Genomic DNA, 19,183 nt, shown 5'->3' with positions numbered 1-19,183 from the left:
CGGTCCGTAAGGGCACCGCCGGCTGGATATCGAGTCGCGTAATCTACCATGACCAATATATATTTCTGACCACGGTTCGAAGGTTCAAGGGGCCCGACAAGATCAATACCGATCCTTTCAAAGGGAACATCAATGAGGGGAATAGGAACCAAAGGAGTGCGGTCCTTCCTAGGAATCTGACGGATCTGACACTCCGGGCAGGACTGAGAGAAATGTCGGACCTCCTCGTTTATTCCTGGCCAATAAAACCGCAATTTGATTCTCTCTAGCGTTTTTTTCGGTTCCCAGATGGGCACCTAGGAGATGGGAGTGTGCTAGCTCGCAGACCTCCCGCCGGAAGGTTCGCGGCACTAACAGCAACTTCCGTACTCCACCTTCGTGATTCGCGACCCGATATAACAGATCATTCTCCAATACAAAGTAGGGCTCCTGTGGTAAGGAACTGACAACTGGCCATCTACTGAAACAATTGCATTCCGGGCAAACTTTAGGGAATCATCATTCCACTGTTCCCTTTTAAATGACGTAGGGGTAGACCGGAACTGATTAGTCATAGAGTCTAGTGGGTCCGCATGGGTAGAAGCCCTGCTGGTCCCTTGGCTCGTGCCCTCGCCTGGATCATCTTCCGGGTCAATGTCCAACACCATAGAGTCTTCCCCCAGGTCACTATTGTCTTCGTGAGTTGCCTGTGTGCATGGCGTGGAAGCCGCGGGGATGGCGCTTCGCCCACCCATAACAAGACCCAATTTAGCCCCAGGAGTGGTTTTCTGTTTACCGCGGTTATTTTTTGACCAGTCGTGTCCCAAAATGACTGGAAAAGGTGGCTCGGGTAACACTGCAACCATCAACTGAGTCAGGCCACTTTTCCATGATATAAAGCACTTTGCGGACCTATAAGACTTGGTCTCCCCATGCACACAAGGCACACTGACATGCTGACATAGCCACTGTTGCGGTAAAACATAACGGCGAGCAACAATGGTTATGTTGCTGCCGGAATCAAACAATGCAAGCACAGAATGACCATTCACGAAGACCACTCCGTAATAGGTATAGGCAGATGGTTTGACAGAGCACAATACCTCTCCGTGGTGGCCCAGGTGCAGTCCATCGGCTCCTGTTGTGGTTGGTAAAGCGGTCAGGCAGGCAGCAAGTGACCGAGATCGGCACACTTGAAACAGCGTGGTGGTCCCGGCCTGTCTTTGGGTTTCACCGGAGCTTCTGCCGCGCGGCGGGTGGGCTCGGGGTGACTGGACCGCCCCTGTCGGGCACCACGAGCCGACTTTTCTGACCCCCCGGTTCGGTGGACCGCAAGTTGACGCTCCAGGACCTCCAGGAGTCCTTTCATGTCTTTATATGGGTGTCTACGGACCTGCTGGGCGAGATAACCTGGCATAGCGTTCACTAAGCCCTCACATGCCACCTGTTCCACTACTTTTCGCGCTGGGGTCCTTCTGGTCTTAACCAGTGACCTATTTTGCCCCAGAACTCGAAAGCCTGGGCTCGGGCAGGTTGGTCGGGGTTGAACTGCCAGGTTCGCCACTCACTCGCCTGCTGGTCCGTAGTGATGCCGTAGCGACTCAGGATCTCCGGCTTGAGGAGGTCATAATTAGCAGCCTCCCCCTCGGGGAGGCCGTAATAGGCCCGCTGCGCAGCACCCTTCAGGTACGGAGCCAAAATGGACGCCCATTCCGCCCGCGGCCACTTGTTGCGAGAGGGCGGTCCTCTCAAATATGCCGAGGTAAGACTCAATATCATCGGCATCTGTCAGCGGTACCATTGGAGGAGGTGGAGGTCGAGTGGGCTCCGGTCTTACCGATTCTGCTGCTGTCAGCCTTGCCTTGGTCTCTTCTAGCTCCCGCGTTGTCGTGGCGTGCGCTATCTGGAGGTTCTGGATCTGGGAAGCCATCCCGGTCAGAACGTCGTTCAGGTCCTGTCCTTCCGACATGTTTGGACACTTCTTCTATCCTGTCGGCTACGCCACTGTAAAGAAAACACAAACGCGCATAAAGGTTTGAGGTTTTCCGGCCCCGTATACTGTAGGAAAGTGCTGAAAAATAATTGCAAAAGTACAACAGTTTCATAACACCGTTCGCCATCATGGCAGATGGGGGGAACATTTATGTAGCGGGACCGGCAATGGATGACAGGACTGCTGTGAAGGAACCGAGATGGATGCTGAGACTGCTGACGTCATCGGGGTGAGACAGAGGGAAGGCGGAAGTGGCGTGTTGTTGTGCAGTGTTCAGGAGGATTCATGGCGGCGGTGCGTCTTTCTTTCTGTAGAAATAAAGAGAGAGAGGTTAGTATCCCGCCATTCCCGTCTGGCATATGATGTCGCGTTACCTTTTGGATCGTTCCGCGGATCCCTAATCGCGCGTGCGTGACACAGTATTTGAACTTACAGCTTCTGTTATTCTCCTGTGTCACATTTTCCCACAAAGGTTTGGATGTTTTTGTTGGTTTTGTTTGCTTACACCATTTTTTTTTTTTTTTTTGCAAAATAGTTGTTTTTCTTTGATTTAGCAAAACAAAAAACCAACCTGCTAATGGGGTAAGTAACGTTTACTTGAGATTTCTTAATATAAGCTAAATAATCATGAATTTAAAATTTCTTGGTATGTCATTACATCTTACTAAAATAAGATTCAGTGGCTTGGTATAAAAACTTTTCAATTGTTTAGATTTTTTTTTAGGCAGTGTTAAAGGTACATGGAGTATGTAACAAGTAAAAAATTCTGTTTTTGTGTGGAGCATTACTTTAAGAACACGCACATCTTATAGATAATCCTGGCAGACAGAAACCTGAGATAAGATACTGAAGTTCTACCTCAAAAGGGAAAAGAAAAGAAGCGTTATATTTAAATATTTAACAATTAATTTTCAAAAGGCATATATACTTGTACAAATATTTTAAATACCTTGTATAGTGTTTATATATTCTAAAGATACTCTTAATAGTATTGTGGAAAAAAAAACCTGAAATAACAGTAATGTAATGCAGATATAAGCATAAACATGTACATTCAGTGCATGCATTTGCATATAAACATACAAACACACTTACACTCTTAGTTATGTTACTAATATATGTTTTCATTTGCTATTAGTTTTTGGGCAAGATAGCAGTGGGCAGTCATCTGTGGGCATTGAAATGTTGCTAATGCTAGCATAATTCTCCTTCTGCAGCTAGCTGTGGTGCAGTTAGCTTCAAAGTGAGCATAGCATGTATTTACTGTAAGTCATTTACTAGTAAAGGATCAGCATTACCTGAGATGTGGGATCTCCCTCTGGAAACTGACATTGTCCGCATTTCCTGCCACATGGGTCTAGAGTTGTGATTGTGTAAATGAGCTTTTACTTTGTGACTTCCATATCATTACCTAGTTGGTCGTTTGAGTTTGGGTAACAGATTGAGCCATTTCTGTTGCGTAGTCCCCTTTTGCATTGGAAGGAATATTAACATCAATTAGGAGAATATAGCTCATCTCCCTAGGCAGATAACAAGGATAAATTAATATGGATAATATTTCATTGTCTAGAAAGTTTTTAGTTTTTAAGTGCAGTATACAGTAATCCCTCGCTATATCGCGCTTCGCCTTTCGCTGCTTCACTCCATCGTGGATTTTATATGTAAGCATATTTAAATATATATCGCAGATTTTTCGCTGCTTCGCGGGTTTCTGCGGACAATGGGTCTTTTAATTTCTGGTACATGCTTCCTCAGTTTGGTTTGCCCAGTTGATTTCATACAAGGGACGCTATTGGCAGATGGCTGAGAAGCTACCCGGCTTACTTTTCTCTTCCTTTTGCGCTGACTTTCTCTGATCCTGACGTACGGGGATTGAGCAGGGGGGCTGTTTGCACACCTAGACGATACGGACGCTCGTCTAAAAATGCTGAAAGATTATCTTCACGTTGTGATCTTTTGTGCAGCTGCTTCCTGAAACGACATGCTGCACGGAGCTTCGCATACTTAAAAGCTCGAAGGGCACGTATTGATTTTTGATTGAAAAACAAACTCTGTCTGCTCCTGATGAAGGGGGTGTGAACTGCCGCCTTCAACAGCTTTGTGCCGCGGTGCTTCACATACTTAAAGAAAAACAGCCCTATTGATCTGTTTGCTTTGCTCTATCTCTGTGACAGTCACTGCTCCTGATAAGCACTCCTTTGAAGAGGAAGATATGTTTGCATTCTTTTAATTGTGAGACAGAACTGTCATCTCTGTCTTGTCATGGAGCACAGTTTAAACTTTTGAAAAAGAGACAAATGTTTGTTTGCAGTGTTTGAATAACGTTCCTGTCTCTCTACAACCTCCTGTGTTTCTGCGCAAATCTGTGACCCAAGCATGACAATATAAAAATAACCATATAAACATATGGTTTCTACTTCGCGGATTTTCTTATTTCGCGGGTGGCTCTGGAACGCAACCCCCGCAATGGAGGAGGGATTACTGTACCTCTTTTTACATTATTACACATTAACATAGATGATCAGTCTCCTTACTGCCTTTTTTCAGCACCATACTCTTGTATTTTTCTATCTTATTAGATGAAGTGCTTCCATCATTAAAATGGTGTCAGGAAGAATATCATGTTTTAAAACAAGTGATTCTTAAATTAATCCCTTGCCCCTTAGACTTCATTGCATTAAGGTGAACTAACTTTCACTAACACTTATGTCTGTGACGTCGTTTAGAGCTCATATGGGGTCATTCAAAATTTGTGGATGCCCTTCCCAAGGTATACCCCATACTATTCATCCGTGTAACAATTTACTACCAAAATAATTGCAAACTTTTTTTTTTAAGATCACTTATTTGTTTGATAGGTATTGGTTACTAGCACCATAACACAGTATGGTTTCTATATTTTTATGTGTCAGCGATTTAAAATAGGCCATGTGTTTCGTGTTCATATGTGTTCCTATTAGATTAATGTAATATGCTGTAGATATACAGAATTCGAATGTAAAGTAGCCCTGGATTCTTGTGATGTTTGGTACTGGAAAAGTAAAAAAAAAAGCCCTGGAATTTGAAATGTACTGAAGTGTACAAACCCAGGTTAAACAGAACAGCTTTAAAATGTGCAAATGAAAATGTGAATAATCTTGGTGTTAATTAATGTGCAACTATATATTAATGTTTATATTTTTATTGTTTTGTTTGGATTTACTGTGGTGGTTTGGCACCCTGCCCAGGATTGGTTCCTGCCTTTTGCCCTGTGTTGGCTGGGATTGGCTCCAGCTGACCCCCGTGACCCTGTGTTCGGATTCAGCGAGTTGGAAAATGGATGGATGGATGTTTGGATTTAAAATAGTATTTGTTTATTACTGATAAGAAAATATTGCTAAATAAATTTCACAACATGCCAGAAATATGTTAAACTAAATCAGGTACCTTATAATATTCCCAAAGCAATAAATTTGTCATTACAAGGGGGGAACCCCTCACCAGAGTTAAAAAATCAAATTAAGTAAAATGATATAGAATTGGCTACATGTTAATAAATTGACTTATCTGTTGTTTTAAAGTATGATGTAAGCTTTATTTTTAATGTTTTTTAACATTTTAATAATTCATGTGTTCATTGCCTTCTCCTTTTTTTAACCTCTTTTTTTCTCCTTCTAGGTAACACATTTCTGTTTACCCCAGCTCTTGCCTTTACTCAAACATTCAATGTCTTACCTACATGAGATATTTGAATTTTTTGAAGAGATTCTAACGTGTCGATACCCATACTCCTGTTTTAAGACTGTGTTTATTGATGAAGCCTATGTACAAGTATCTTCTTATGCCTCTATGAGTATTTTCAGGTTGGTACACATTAGTCATTTCATAATGCCGGGGTTAAACTACAGTATTAATGTTTCAATATTTTTCAGTGTGTTTTTTAAATATGTTTCATTTGAAATTGTTGTATATGTAGAATGGTACTGGTTTTAGTGCAAACACATGAGCTCTGTCTTTACTACACAAAGCAAATTAGGATATTATATTTATGTTGTCTTAGTCTTCTCAAAACACTACTTAAAAATAAAATTATTAGAGCTTCTGTTCAATTATTGCAATTAATTAGCGCAATTAATTTTTTTAAATCGAAGTTAACTCCATGTTAATCGCAATTTATCATATTTTCTTTAGTATTATTTTTCTATAAAGCAGAAATAACTGAGTGATTAGTTTCTAATACAAAACAGTTTTAATAATAACTTACCTATGCATAATAATATGCATGAATAATATTAATTTTTTTCAGTTAGTTCATTGAGCAGTTTTGTTTAACAGAAACAACAATTACCGAACATCAGTCCCCCATACTAAAGAGGAGTATTAGTATAATATTTGGGTCAACCAATACGTATTGTTTGAGCTTCAGTATTGTAAAACAACATTTCAAAAGCACTAACAATTACACAAACAATTACATATTAAAAAACACAAGCAGGTTAAGTTAAGTTCAGTTCAGGTTTTGTGCACAATCAGAACTATTGTAGCTCAGGTTGTGCTTAACTGTATGATAAACACCAGTCAACTCCACAGCTGTCACTTGGAGAGGAGAAGTCATTAATTACATTCAAAATATTTATTGATTTTTGCATTTAAATATCAAGGGATAGACTAAAAAAAAACTTCTAAATGTGTAATTGATAGGGATATTTTTATATGTTTTAGATTACACATTGTAATGTAGTGTATCATTTATGAATCTGTGGCTGAATATGCGACACAACATGTGGTCCATGCTTTGGTTATTTTGCATTTGGACTACTGTACCTGTCTGATGGCAGGAGTACTTGCATGTACCATCAAACCCATTTCAGATGGTCCAAAATGCAGCATACTGTCTTGCATTTATTCCTCTGTTTAGGTCACTACATTAACTGCCAGTAGCTGTACTCATTAAGTTCAAATCCTTGATGCTTGTTAGCACCTGTGTATATGGAGACACTGGTGGGATGCTATAATTCTTCTTGCCATCTCCAGTCTGCCAGTAAACAGCATCCGATGATACCACCTTTGCATGGTATCAAATCTCAATCCAATTTCTTTTGATATGTCACTCCTAGTTTGAGAACCTGACCACCTCCAACTGAACTACTGACTCTCTCAATGTGTAAGTGATTGAAAACCCTACTGTACTGTGAATATTTGTCATAATGTTTGTAACCTGTCCTATTATACTTGTTCAAAACAGTCCATAGTCTGATGTTTCCCGGTTATTTTGGCCTACTTTCTAAGTTGATTTGGATATAAGTGTCTGCTAGCCAAATAAATGTAAATTTAAAATAAAACTGTATAAAAACTAAAACTAAATAAACTCTCTTAACTGTCCAAATGGATGGAAATACTAGCATAATCAACATGCACTGTTCTTTGTCTAGTTTTATTAGTTACCATATAATAATATGCTTTTGTAGGCAACCATAAGTAACATAAAATTAGTTAACAACCACATGCCATGTTTGCTTTGAGGGAAGTCGGAGTGAGAGATAAGGAACTGAACAATGCCTCTCTGTGTCATCTGCTCTTGAGCTGCTTAAACATGGGTAGCACCTGCATCGTGCAATTTCAGGTCAGATATCTGTTCATGAGTAACTGAAAAAGCTTGACGGAAACTATTTTTGTCACCAGGGGCAGGGCTGACCCACTGACATTCTGTCTCTCTCAGACCTATACCTTTTGCGTTTCGTGGGCGGACTTGCATCAGCAAACATCACTGTGTGTATTATCCTGCTCTCGATATTCTGCTATACTGTGCAGGTTTTTTTTTTTTTTTTTTTTTTACGTCAATATGTGAACGCAGCATAATTGGAAGGATGACTCTAATGCGCAGCCTCACTCAGCGTACAGTGCTTGTCTGTGTGCAACATTCACTCTGCTTGTGTAACTGGTTTAATTTTAATTGTCATGTTATTCTCTGCACTTTGAAGAGCTACTGTATATATGAAACAATGCATATGATGGGACATTAGCATCCCTTATTGATATAATATGGGTATGCAGTATTTTATGCTCCAATGCAGGACAATTACATATTATAAGGTACAGGTGTGTGAATGAACTTCATTATCAAGAAACATCATAGGAAATAGTCGAGCACCAGTGACCTGCTGCTACTGCTATTTAGATTTATTTAGGTTTGCTTCATTACGTGTGAAGCACAGTTACATCAACAGGATTAAATTAACACATTTAGGGGTTGGATTAAAAAGTTTAATTGCAGAAATGTATAATGTGTTAATTGCATTTATTAATACCAATTATTCAGCAGCTCTAAAATAAATGGTAAGCTGTTTTAACCTGCACTGGAAATCTCTATCTCAGTTTAACTGATAAGCACATAATTGTATATTACCTTTTATTACTATTTTTAGTGAAACATGTCTTCAAGTACTGTGGCCAAATAATTGTCTTAATTGGCTTGTCCAGATCATAGTGGTCCAGAAGTCCTGATCTTTGCCTAGGTTAAGTAGTAAAGTGATATTCTTGTTGGAAAATTAAACTTTTTTCCACACACCTCCCATGTAGATTTAATATGTGCAACCTCTTTATATTGGTATAATCATGCACTTTGTCATCAACAATGGCAAGAGTTTTCTGTAGATCCCTTGATGAAATTCTGGGATTCTTAGAAACTTCTTTCAGCATTTTGCATTCTGCTCTTGTGCTGAATTTGCTAGGGTGGCCTGGTCTGGACAAGTTGGCAGTTGTTATTTGATTTCCAATTGTTTAGAGATCTTTTTAAATCCTTCCCACACTTTTAGACATTTGTGACCCTCTTTCTGAAGGCTAATAATGCATACTTGAACAACTAACAACAAACCAATCTAAATTATCTAAGGTTTAAATAAGGTTGGTTCCTCCACAATCCTCTCTACTGATGTTCTAACCATATGCACCTGATCTGGTATGCCTAGTTCTAATTTTAGGTATTTGAGCTAGTGATAAATGTAGGGATTTACTTGCTTTTTCCACATGATTATATATGTACGCATTTTCATCTAGTAAAGTACAATATACAGTAGGTTACAGGATTTCTGTTTTTATTTTAATTTTGTGTGATAAATAAAAACCTGCAAAAATCTTGATCTAAATCTTGTTTTACTCCTTTGAAGCAGTGCTCTTTTTAGATTGTCTACAAAAGCTGTCCTAATCTCTGTCTTAACAAAACAAAACAAAAAAAGTCACAAAACGGGTTGACTGTATAATTACAGCTTGTAAATGTGAAAACATTTTGTACAATTTATAATGTATTGTTTTCCTTCTAAACACATATTTTTCTAAAGTAGATAATTGAATTATTCCTTGATTTTTTTTTCTTGTTTTTCTAATTGTAGTTTTTGCATTCTTACTGTTAACTATTGATGAAATATTCTTTACTCATAGCACAAATCTGTTGCACAGTGCCATGATTATAGATCAGACTCCTTTGACAAGACGATGTTTAGCTCAAGCGTTGGCCCAGCAGTTTTTTGGATGCTTTATATCTCGAATGTCATGGTGAGTATTTGAAATAGAATGCAAATCAGTATGTTTAGAATTATGCATTTTTATTTCAACTTGTGTAGCTTTTCTTTTAAAGAAGTTAAAAAGAAGATTCCATTTGTGTGAAATGTGACAACATTATCCATTTCTTATAGTGAGATTTTCTTTTGCATTCATTTTAGTTTTCTCTGAGACCTTTCAAATGTAGATGGAACAAAAGTTTTTGACTTATTTAATGGCATTAAGTTTATTCTTTATCAAAGATTTCTCTGAAAAGGCAAATGGATTTAAACTAGGGCTGTCAAAAAATGAAAATGTTTAATAGCGATTATGCACAAAATATCACTGGATTAACACTAAAATCCTTGAAGGATCCGAAAAAACTTGTAACCCCGGGCCACCTTAAATTCCTTCTTACCTCTCCATCAGCGTCTTTTGTTTTGTAAATTTGTTGATCAGCACAAGCATCAAAAAGTCTGCTATCCCATCCTTTCCCCACCGCCGGAGCTCAACTCAGGCAAAAAGTTCTCCCATCTCAAATCTTGTTTATCTGTGTGTGAGGTGACTGGAGTTGCATAGGGTAAATAATATATCGTTATTTGGAACACATGATTTCAGGTCTGTTCAGTGTCTAAAACAATCAATCTAAATGTAGGATGACAGGAAATGCAAGAAATGTTGAACAAATTCATGTTATAGTACTAACGACAAAATTTTGACCTGGAGTGTTTAATGTGTGAAGACTGAAGTCTAAATATCAAATAAACACTTTCACAAAAGCTACGTGTATGTGTTTGATCGATATGGGCATTCTCACAAAGTACATGTGTACTGAAGTGACTTTAGCTGCAGGTGGAAACTCCTTTCGAACTCTACGCAACTGTTGTTAGTTCTGCCTTTGTTCGGAAACGGTTTCATAAGCTTCTTTCTCCTGTTGGGCGACTGGGATCTTTTCTTGAATAATATCAAACACAGTTGCGTAGACTGCGACAGGAGCTTCACCTGCAGCTAAAGTCATTCACGTACTGAAGTAGCATTGCATGTGTACTTTGTCAGCATGCCAGTGTTGATCAAACTTTATACAATAGGAAGATAAATAAATGAATCAAGGTAAACAACATTCGATGTGGCTGTTATATAGGTAACATATACATGTTTTTCATATGAAGTCCATTACAAAACATAATCGCAAACAGAACTTTGCACGATAACTTGGCGAGCTCTGTAAGTCCTGCTAATTGGTTGAAGGACACGTGTGGGGCAGACTGACTGGTAGGATGACGGCCGACCTCTTGCTGCATCGAAACGGTACCATCTTTCGCCTTTACGCCTGTTGCTTCAGCATTGTTCTTATATGTGAGTGGGTGATTCTTGTGGGGTGGGCTTCTTGTTACAGACTCAAATCAAATGTATGTTTTTATTGTACAATAGTAATAAGAGCAGATCACTACTCAAATTGGTAATTCTGGAGAGTGCCTGGGTTCGATCCCGCAACCTCTTAATTCTGAGTCAGCAGTACTTACTACTGCGCCATCCAAGCAGTCATATCAGCTTTGTACCCTAACCCGATTTGTCTTTCTCCTATTTTATCTTTCAACTAGCAAAATACCCGCGCTTCGCAGCGGAGAAGTAGTGTGTTAAAGAGGTTATGAAAAAGTAAAGGAACCATTTTAAACATAACGTAACATGATTGTCAATGTAATTGTGTTGTCATTGTTATGAGTGTTGCTGTCATATATATATACATATACACATATACACACACATATACACACATATACAGATATATTATATATACATATACACATATTTTTTATATATATATTTTTTTATATATATATATATATATATATATATATATATATATATATATATATATATATATATATATATATATATATATACACATACATACATACATATACACACATAGATGCACTTACAATAACATAGAAATCAATATAAACAACATTAACATCATTATCATATGAGAATATGAAGTAATATATAAGAAGCACATTTCATATAAATATAAATTATTAAACAGTAAAATCTTCTTCTATAATTTGCTACCGTGGCTTTTCGTTGGTCTGTCCAGGATTTTAAATCACATGTAGCTTGCAAACCGTTTGATGTATTGACTTGAAATGTGGTACACATATAATACGTCACGTCTGCTATCCGCTTTATGGGTGATGAATGTATTACTCTTTTTATGTTTATTTTATTTTAGAATCAACTCCTATCTGCGCACACCAGGGCGGCCGTAGGCAGATGCGTATGGTGTATTCACTCCATGTTATCGTGCATTGCGCTGTCACTGGTATTTTGATAAAAGAAATTGAACGATATATAAGAAGAGTATAAATTATTAAACAGTAAAACATTAACATTTAAGAAGTAAAGTTACATTGAGTACTACTGCAGTGCCTTCGGGTATACCTCATTTTTTCTTTGCCCATTACATGCTTAAATGTATACATTTTTTGGTGTACCTACCCGAGAACACGCGACATATAACCGACCGTGGGAGAAGCATGGATTTTAAACACGCGTTGAGTTCATCTGCTGGTCTCCCTCGTGGAATAACTGGTAATGTTTGACTAAAATCTACAGTGAGTAAAACGACATTACCTCCTTTTTTTTTTTTTACGATCTCTGAGATGTTGCTTTTTTCGGTTCAAGGCTTCATAAGCTCTTTTATGTTCAATGTTGTACTTAATAAGTACTAATTATCCCAAACCATCATCTTTGAATGTTGCAAGACTTTCGCCTTGTATGTAGATCGGGGTAATTACACTCATTGCATTCCTAGTCTGAATCACAATCTGATTGTATGGGTGGTTACCTGGCACTGTAGGGTTGCCACCCGTCCTTTAAAATACGGAATCGTGCCGCGTTTGAGAATGAAATTGCGCGTCCCGTTTTGAATCAATACTGGACGGGATTTATCCCGTATTTTTTTTATCATTTTTTTTTTAAAGCAGCGTCTCATGCAAATCATCCCACACGCATTTTATGAAGATGCCTCCTTTCCTACTTTTGATTGGGTAATACTTGATGTCATCGTTAGTTTGATTGGTGTTTTTAACTGTCCAGTGAGGAGGGCGTGTCTTTTAAGTACAGTCTGCAAAGTGTTGGCACTGAGATGTTGCGTCAGCGCCATAGTTGAAGCCCCTAACGTTGCGGTCAGCAAGTCGGCTAACATCCGTGTGCCGTCTTTCAGTTGCGAGAAGCAGATCATAGAATGGTTGAAACTGTTGCCCCTAACGTTGCGCCACGGCGTGTGCTTCGTTTATACCTCGTGTCTTCTCATTAAACTTTTATCTCGCGAATATGTTATTGCAATCCGCAGCGGGAGCGTTTCTATAAACTTAATTTAAACTTACGTTTTACACCGTGCTTTGTTTCCCTTATGAACATGCTTGTATGCTTAACTCGCTCCGTTCTCAATTGTTTAATTAATTTTTTGCTCTTCGCTGTTTGCGGCTGTTCCTCCATTTCCCCCTACTTCGTTCTTTTATCTCGCGAATATGTTATTGCAATCCTTAACAGGAGCGTTTCAATAAACTGATTGAAAATAGTTTTGCATTTACCTTTTTAGTAAAAGGCGAGCTTTTAAGCCTGAGAAATCACCCCGTAAATGCACACGTTTAATTGGACATGTGTTAATATGTATGGTTACACAGTATTAAAAGACAGTGAACAACGTCAGTTACCTTTCTTCCCGCGTTTGATAAAAGGTGAGCTTTTAAGCCTCAGAAATCACCCCGTAAATGCACACGTTTAATTGCACATGTGTTAATATGTATGCTCACACAGTATTAAGACAGTCAAAAATTAACGTCATTTACCTTCGTTCCCGCGTGTGACTCGTGCTGTAAATGTCTTCCTTGTTTTTAGTTCACGTGATTACGTAGGAGGCGTGATGACGCGATACGTGACTCCGCCTCCTCCATTACAGTGTATGGACAAAAAATATGTTCCAGTTATGACCATTACGCTTTGAATTTCGAAATGAAACCTGCCTAACTTTTGTAAGTAAGCTGTAAGGAATGAGCCTGCCAAATTTCAGCCTTCCACCTACACGGGAAGTTGGAGAATTAGTGATGAGTGAGTCAGTCAGTGAGTGAGTGAGTCAGTCAGTGAGGGCTTTGCCTTTTATTATTATAGATAAAAGCATACTTGTTTTGTTATACGTGTACCTTTTGTGAAAGTGTTTATTTGATATTTTGACTTGAACAACAACAACATTTATTTATATAGCACATTTTCATGCAAATAATTTAGCTTAAAGTGTTTCAGTCTTCACACATTATACACTCCATATCAAAATTTTGTTATTAGTACTATAACATGAAAAAAGCTTATATTTTAGGTATTTGTTCAACATTTCCTGTGTTTCTCGCATTTCCTGTAACCCTACATTTACATAGATCGTTGTAGACACGGAACACAAATGAAATGCATGTGTTCCAAATAACAATATATTATTTACCCTGTGCAACTCCAGGCACCTCAGACGCAAATAAACAAGACTTGAGATCGGAGAACCTTTTGTACGAGTTGAGCTCTGGCGGTGGGGGAGGGATGGGATAGCAGGCTGCTTGTGCTGATCGGCACAATTACAAAACAAAAGACGCTGATGGGAGAGGTGAGAAGGAATTTAAGGTGGCCTGGGGTTATGAGTTTTTTCGTAGGCTTCAGGAATTCTAGTGTTAATCACTCTTAACCAAGATAGCTCGGCAGTGTCCCCTACTCCTCTGTAAATGCGACTGCTGTACACCTTTTTACCTGCTCAAATGGTGAAAACTTGTGCCTTTCATATAAATTCTTGATAAGTGATGCAATTGGTCCTATGTTAAGGTAATATGTAAGAATTGTCTAGCTTTGCTGAATGACATCTCTCAGCCCTGTGTCTTCAGTAATTTTTTTTAGAGGTCTGCAGTTATACTGCTATTTATTGTGCAATAAGTGACCGTGCAGTTAATGCTTTTGTTTTTTTTTTTCTTTTCATTCATGGACATAAGATGAGTCAAACATTGATACGTTGTAGTCTGTAGATTTTGCTACTGAATGATTTTGTTTAATAGTAAGTATAGTAAAACAAATGCTTGAATTTGCAGAATATTGATACATGCTTAATATTATTAAGTGTCATGCACTATCCCTAGGTTTTCACCCCTTTTTTGGCATTCCATGTCCAGGAATTTAAATATTTTGAAGTACCACCATTTTGTTCAGTTTTAAAGTGTTAAGTACAGAAATCTTACTTTGCACAATTTAAAGTTGGCATTTATTAACTCCTATCCTTCCCCCAATATTGCAATTAGAGATTCTTAACAAGGGATTGCAGTTGTTTTTTTGTGTGGTTGTGTATGTCTCTTAGTTTTTCTTTTGCACACCAAATGCTTTTTTGCTGAATTATTTTTTTAATTTAAGGACAGTACTATAAGTTGATAAGGAATATGAATTAGTCTAAAATGTCCATATTTTTAATTTACAAAAAGTAATTTTTTTTAAATTTTTAAAAGAAGGATGAAGTTTACCAACCACTGGCAACTCTGTCTGAAACAATAGCTTTTCACTGTTGATTTTTGTTAATAACATTAAAATACAATGTTAGATGCGTGTATTTTATTATAATTGCTAAAAATCCTCTTTGTTCTTCATTGCATATCATTCTGGTTTAGCTTACATTTATAGTTTCTAAAATTGTTCTAAAAATTATAATACAAAAAAGCAAGTGTGAAAAAACTAATTGTAACGTTGACGGAACAAACCCTTTGAGTGAGATGTGCTATGCAGCCTGCTCGTCCAGGTGGAGGAGGTGAGAAAGAGAGACCTCACCTGAAATGCATTATTTCAAAGAAATTCATTGATTTTGTTGAGGAGGATGGGCATGAAGAGATCAGGGATAGAAAAGAAGGGAGTGAAGTCTCACAGCAGGACCACTGTAGGGTGGTAGATTTCTAAATAGACAAGATTATCCATGCCTGTTCTAAACTCTTCAACCTGTGATCCTAATTTTTTTTTCTCATATTCATCGCTGCCAGGCAACATCAGTTGGAGTTGACATTGTTATGCCTTCATAGAGTGGTGGAGCTTTTGTGGATTTTACTTAATGTTATGGAACGTTTTGAGTATTGATTTTTCTTCAACTAGACTATTGAGTCAAAAATTAAATATATTTTACACACTGCAAAAAAACTTAGGTAAGAAATAAGATATAAATACTGATTTTCAGGAGAAAATGACTTAATATTAGTGAAATTATCTGTCCATGCAGCAAGATAATTTTACTTGCCAAGGCTATCTTAAAATAAGTTAGTTCCAGTCTAGAAATAAGAAAGCTCCGATAGGTGTTCAAAGGTTTGAAATAAGTAGAAAATGCTGTTTTTTAGAACAAAATTACTTGAGATTAGACTTTCTACAGTGGAAATACACTGAATATTAGAAAATAATTTTTAATTCAGTAGTTTTGCATTCTTAATTTTAGCGCACTGAAAAATGAAGGCCTAGGACCAAGAGAATAAATCTATACTAATAAAAGGCAAAGCCCTCACTGACTCACTCATCACTAATTCTCCAACTTCCCGTGTAGGTAGAAGGCTGAAATTTGGCAGGCTCATTCCTTACAGGTTACTTACAAAAGTTAAGCAGGTTTCATTTCGAAATTCTATGCGTAACGGTCATAACTGAATCCTACTTATGTACATATATATGTCCATAGCTTGCAGCTTGGTCGCTGTGTGAGGCGCCGTTGCGTCCCCCATCCCCACGCCTCCCACGTAGTTGGCTGCCTGCCTATATTGCGTCCCCCATCCCCACGCCTCCCACGTAGTTGGCTGCCTGCCTTATAAAGATTTAAATGCTTAACTCTCTTTTGTTGATTTCATTATACTTTGCCCTTTCTCTGTGCAGTTTTTCCTCCTTTGTTGTATCTTAATAAATAACAATTTAAAACGAGCAGAGCAGACACGCTGGCAAAAAACACTGAATAATCAAAGGCTGCAAGTACTTTAGCAACCGACCCACAAATGAGTAAATAATAGATTAATTAAACAATTAGAAGACCTAGAAAAGTAGAATGAAAATCAAGATGAAAATACTGTTAAAAAGAAAAAAAATACATTATTCCTATATAACTGCTTGGTACATTTAAAAATTTTTTTTTTTTTTTTTTTAAGCAAACTTAGTTTTCTAATTTCTATATTGTTCCCTAAACACAGAACTTGGGAAATATCAGTTCACTTAATTGGCCCAGGAGTTCAATTAAAAACAGAAGCTGGTTGGGATAAAAACCTGCAGCCACAGGGGTTCACCAGGACCGAGTTTGGGAAACACTGGTTTACATTATTCAGGTACCCATTTCCTTTATCGTTCCAACCGTGCCCCCATTAACATATCTATCGAGGTGATCACCATCAAGCAAAGAACTGTCACTTACCGAGTGGTTTCCATGCCCAGAGATGGCGCCTTCCTTTTCCATTCTATGTGTTACATATTGCACGGCCATATCAGGCTCACTCTTGATATCTGGAGGAACATTGTGTCTTATGTATTGAATGACTGGGACAGGTTCAAGGTGTGGACTGATGATGGTACAGGAGATAATTATACTACACAGGAGCACTATAAGAGTGAAATGCTTAAGCCCTTCACCTATGGTTCTGCATGTGAGTTGATGGCTGCCTATGAATTATTTGGTTGTCGCTTTCAAGTGTACCGAATGGCCAAATATTTTACACCTTTGGAGAACCGCCAATGCCTCTTAAACATCTTAGATTTACAGGTGACGATTTGAGTAGTGGAGACTTTGATGTTTATGAATGTTTCAGCTCTCAAAAGCTGAATGCGAAGTTATCGATGAAACCGGTTGTATGCTTACAACGCTTGACAGATGGCGAATGTCACTTCAACACAACTCAAACCGATTATGACAGCAGCAATCCAAGCTGTGAGAAAACAGTAAAAAAAAGAGGCGTGTCAGACGTCGTGGTACATTTTCTGATGCAGCTAGACGGAAACAAATTTGTGACGCTGCCGCCAAATACTTGCAGAAAAATCCACAAGTTAATAGACACGCTGTCGCTAAATACTCGCAGGCAAATCCACAAGTTCATAGACACGCTGCCGCTAAATATTCGCAGGCAAATCCACAAGTTAATAGAGCTTCTGTTTCTAGGTATAATCCCAATAATGAAAGCGGCTCATACTTATTTTATTCCTCGCATCCCCGTTATACCCTCTGATCTCCCATTTCAATTCAAACGCCTCCAATTTCCAGATAGGCCCTGCTTCGCAATGACAATTAATAAGTCTCAGGGACAAACCCTATAAAACGTTGGCATTGATTTGAAGCAAGATTGCTTTTCACATGGCCAACTGTACGTTGCATGCTCAAGAGTAAGCTCAGCGCACAGCTTGGTCGTATTACAACCGGAAGGCCGAACTAACAACGTGTTATACAAAGAGATCCTTAACAAATAATTATTTGTATATTTTCCCTCAGTTTAAAAATGTTTACTTTTCTTCTTAATAAAAATTTTAAGGCAGTACTTCGCCGCTGTGAAGCGTGGGTATTTTGCTAGTCACTAATATAAGTGGAAAATTCTTAATACCAGTGTAGAATGAAAGTCTTGTTACTTGAAACAAGTTAGCTGATCTTGTAATAGGTAGTCCAATATTTAATCTTAGAGCATATGTCTTAAAACAGGAAAATTATTTTACAAAAATCATAGAATAAGAAAAAAAATATGATTATTAAGAAATAAACGCTTGAAATAAGCAAAATTATATGGCAATGGGATGAGATATATTGACTTGGATTTTTAAAAAATCCTGAAATTAGTTAATTTCAACACATACTAAGCTATATTTGCATGATATATACAACACATTTCAGTCCACCTACAAAAGAATACAGTAATCCCTCGCTATATCGCGCTTCGACTTTCGCGGCTTCACTCTATCGCGGATTTTATATGTAAGCATATTTAAATATATATCGTGGATTTTTTTGCTGGTTTGCGGATTTCTGCGGACAATGGGTCTTTTAATTTCTGGTACATGCTTCCTCAGTTGGTTTGCCCAGTTGATTTCATACAAGGGACGCTATTGGCAGATGACTTGAGAAGCTACCCAATTTACTTTTCTCTCTCTCTCTCTCTTGCTCTGACATTCTCTGCTCCTGACGGAGGGGTTGTGAGCAGGGGGGCTATTCGCACACCTAGACGATACGGATGCTCGTCTAAAAATGCTGAAAGATTACCTTTACGTTGCTCCCTTCTGTGCAGCTGCTTCGTGAAGCGACATGCTGCACGGTGCTTCTCATACTTAAAAGCTCGAAGGGCACGTATTGATTTTTGATTGTTTGTTTTTATCTCTCTCTCTCTCTCTCTCTCTGACATTCTCTGCTCCTGACGGAGGGGGTGTGAGCTGCTGCCTTCCTTGCAACTGCTTTGTGCGGCGGTGCTTCGCATACTTAAAAGCCAAACAGCCCTATTGATTTGTTTGCTTTTCTCTCTCTCTCTGACATTCTGTGCTCCTGACGCGCACTCCTTTGAAGAGGAAGATATGCTTGCATTCTTTTAATTGTGAGACGGAACTGTCATCTCTGTCTTGTCACGGAGAACAGTTTAAACTTTTAAAAAGAGACAAATTTTTGTTTGCAGTGTTTGAATAAAGTTCCTG

The 19,183-nt window shown here is 38.3% G+C and overlaps 2 protein-coding genes across 3 annotated transcripts in view; one reads left to right on the top strand and one right to left on the bottom strand.

Moving 5' to 3' along the window:
• Positions 1-19,183, bottom strand: part of LOC127529990 (uncharacterized) — a 798,609-nt gene that overhangs the window by 275,617 nt on the left and 503,809 nt on the right. The gene's annotated exons all lie outside the window — the stretch shown is intronic.
• Positions 1-19,183, top strand: part of taf2 (TAF2 RNA polymerase II, TATA box binding protein (TBP)-associated factor) — a 384,123-nt gene that overhangs the window by 114,465 nt on the left and 250,475 nt on the right. The window contains exons 8-9 of the mRNA XM_051935579.1: positions 5,630-5,814; positions 9,389-9,502. Of these exons, the coding sequence (XP_051791539.1) occupies positions 5,630-5,814; positions 9,389-9,502 (299 nt within the window). The remainder of the gene's footprint in view (positions 1-5,629; positions 5,815-9,388; positions 9,503-19,183) is intronic.

Source organism: Erpetoichthys calabaricus, chromosome 13 (genome assembly GCF_900747795.2).
Source record: "Erpetoichthys calabaricus chromosome 13, fErpCal1.3, whole genome shotgun sequence".
NCBI classification, from domain to species: domain Eukaryota; kingdom Metazoa; phylum Chordata; class Cladistia; order Polypteriformes; family Polypteridae; genus Erpetoichthys; species Erpetoichthys calabaricus.
This window is presented reverse-complemented; position numbering and strand designations above follow the sequence as displayed.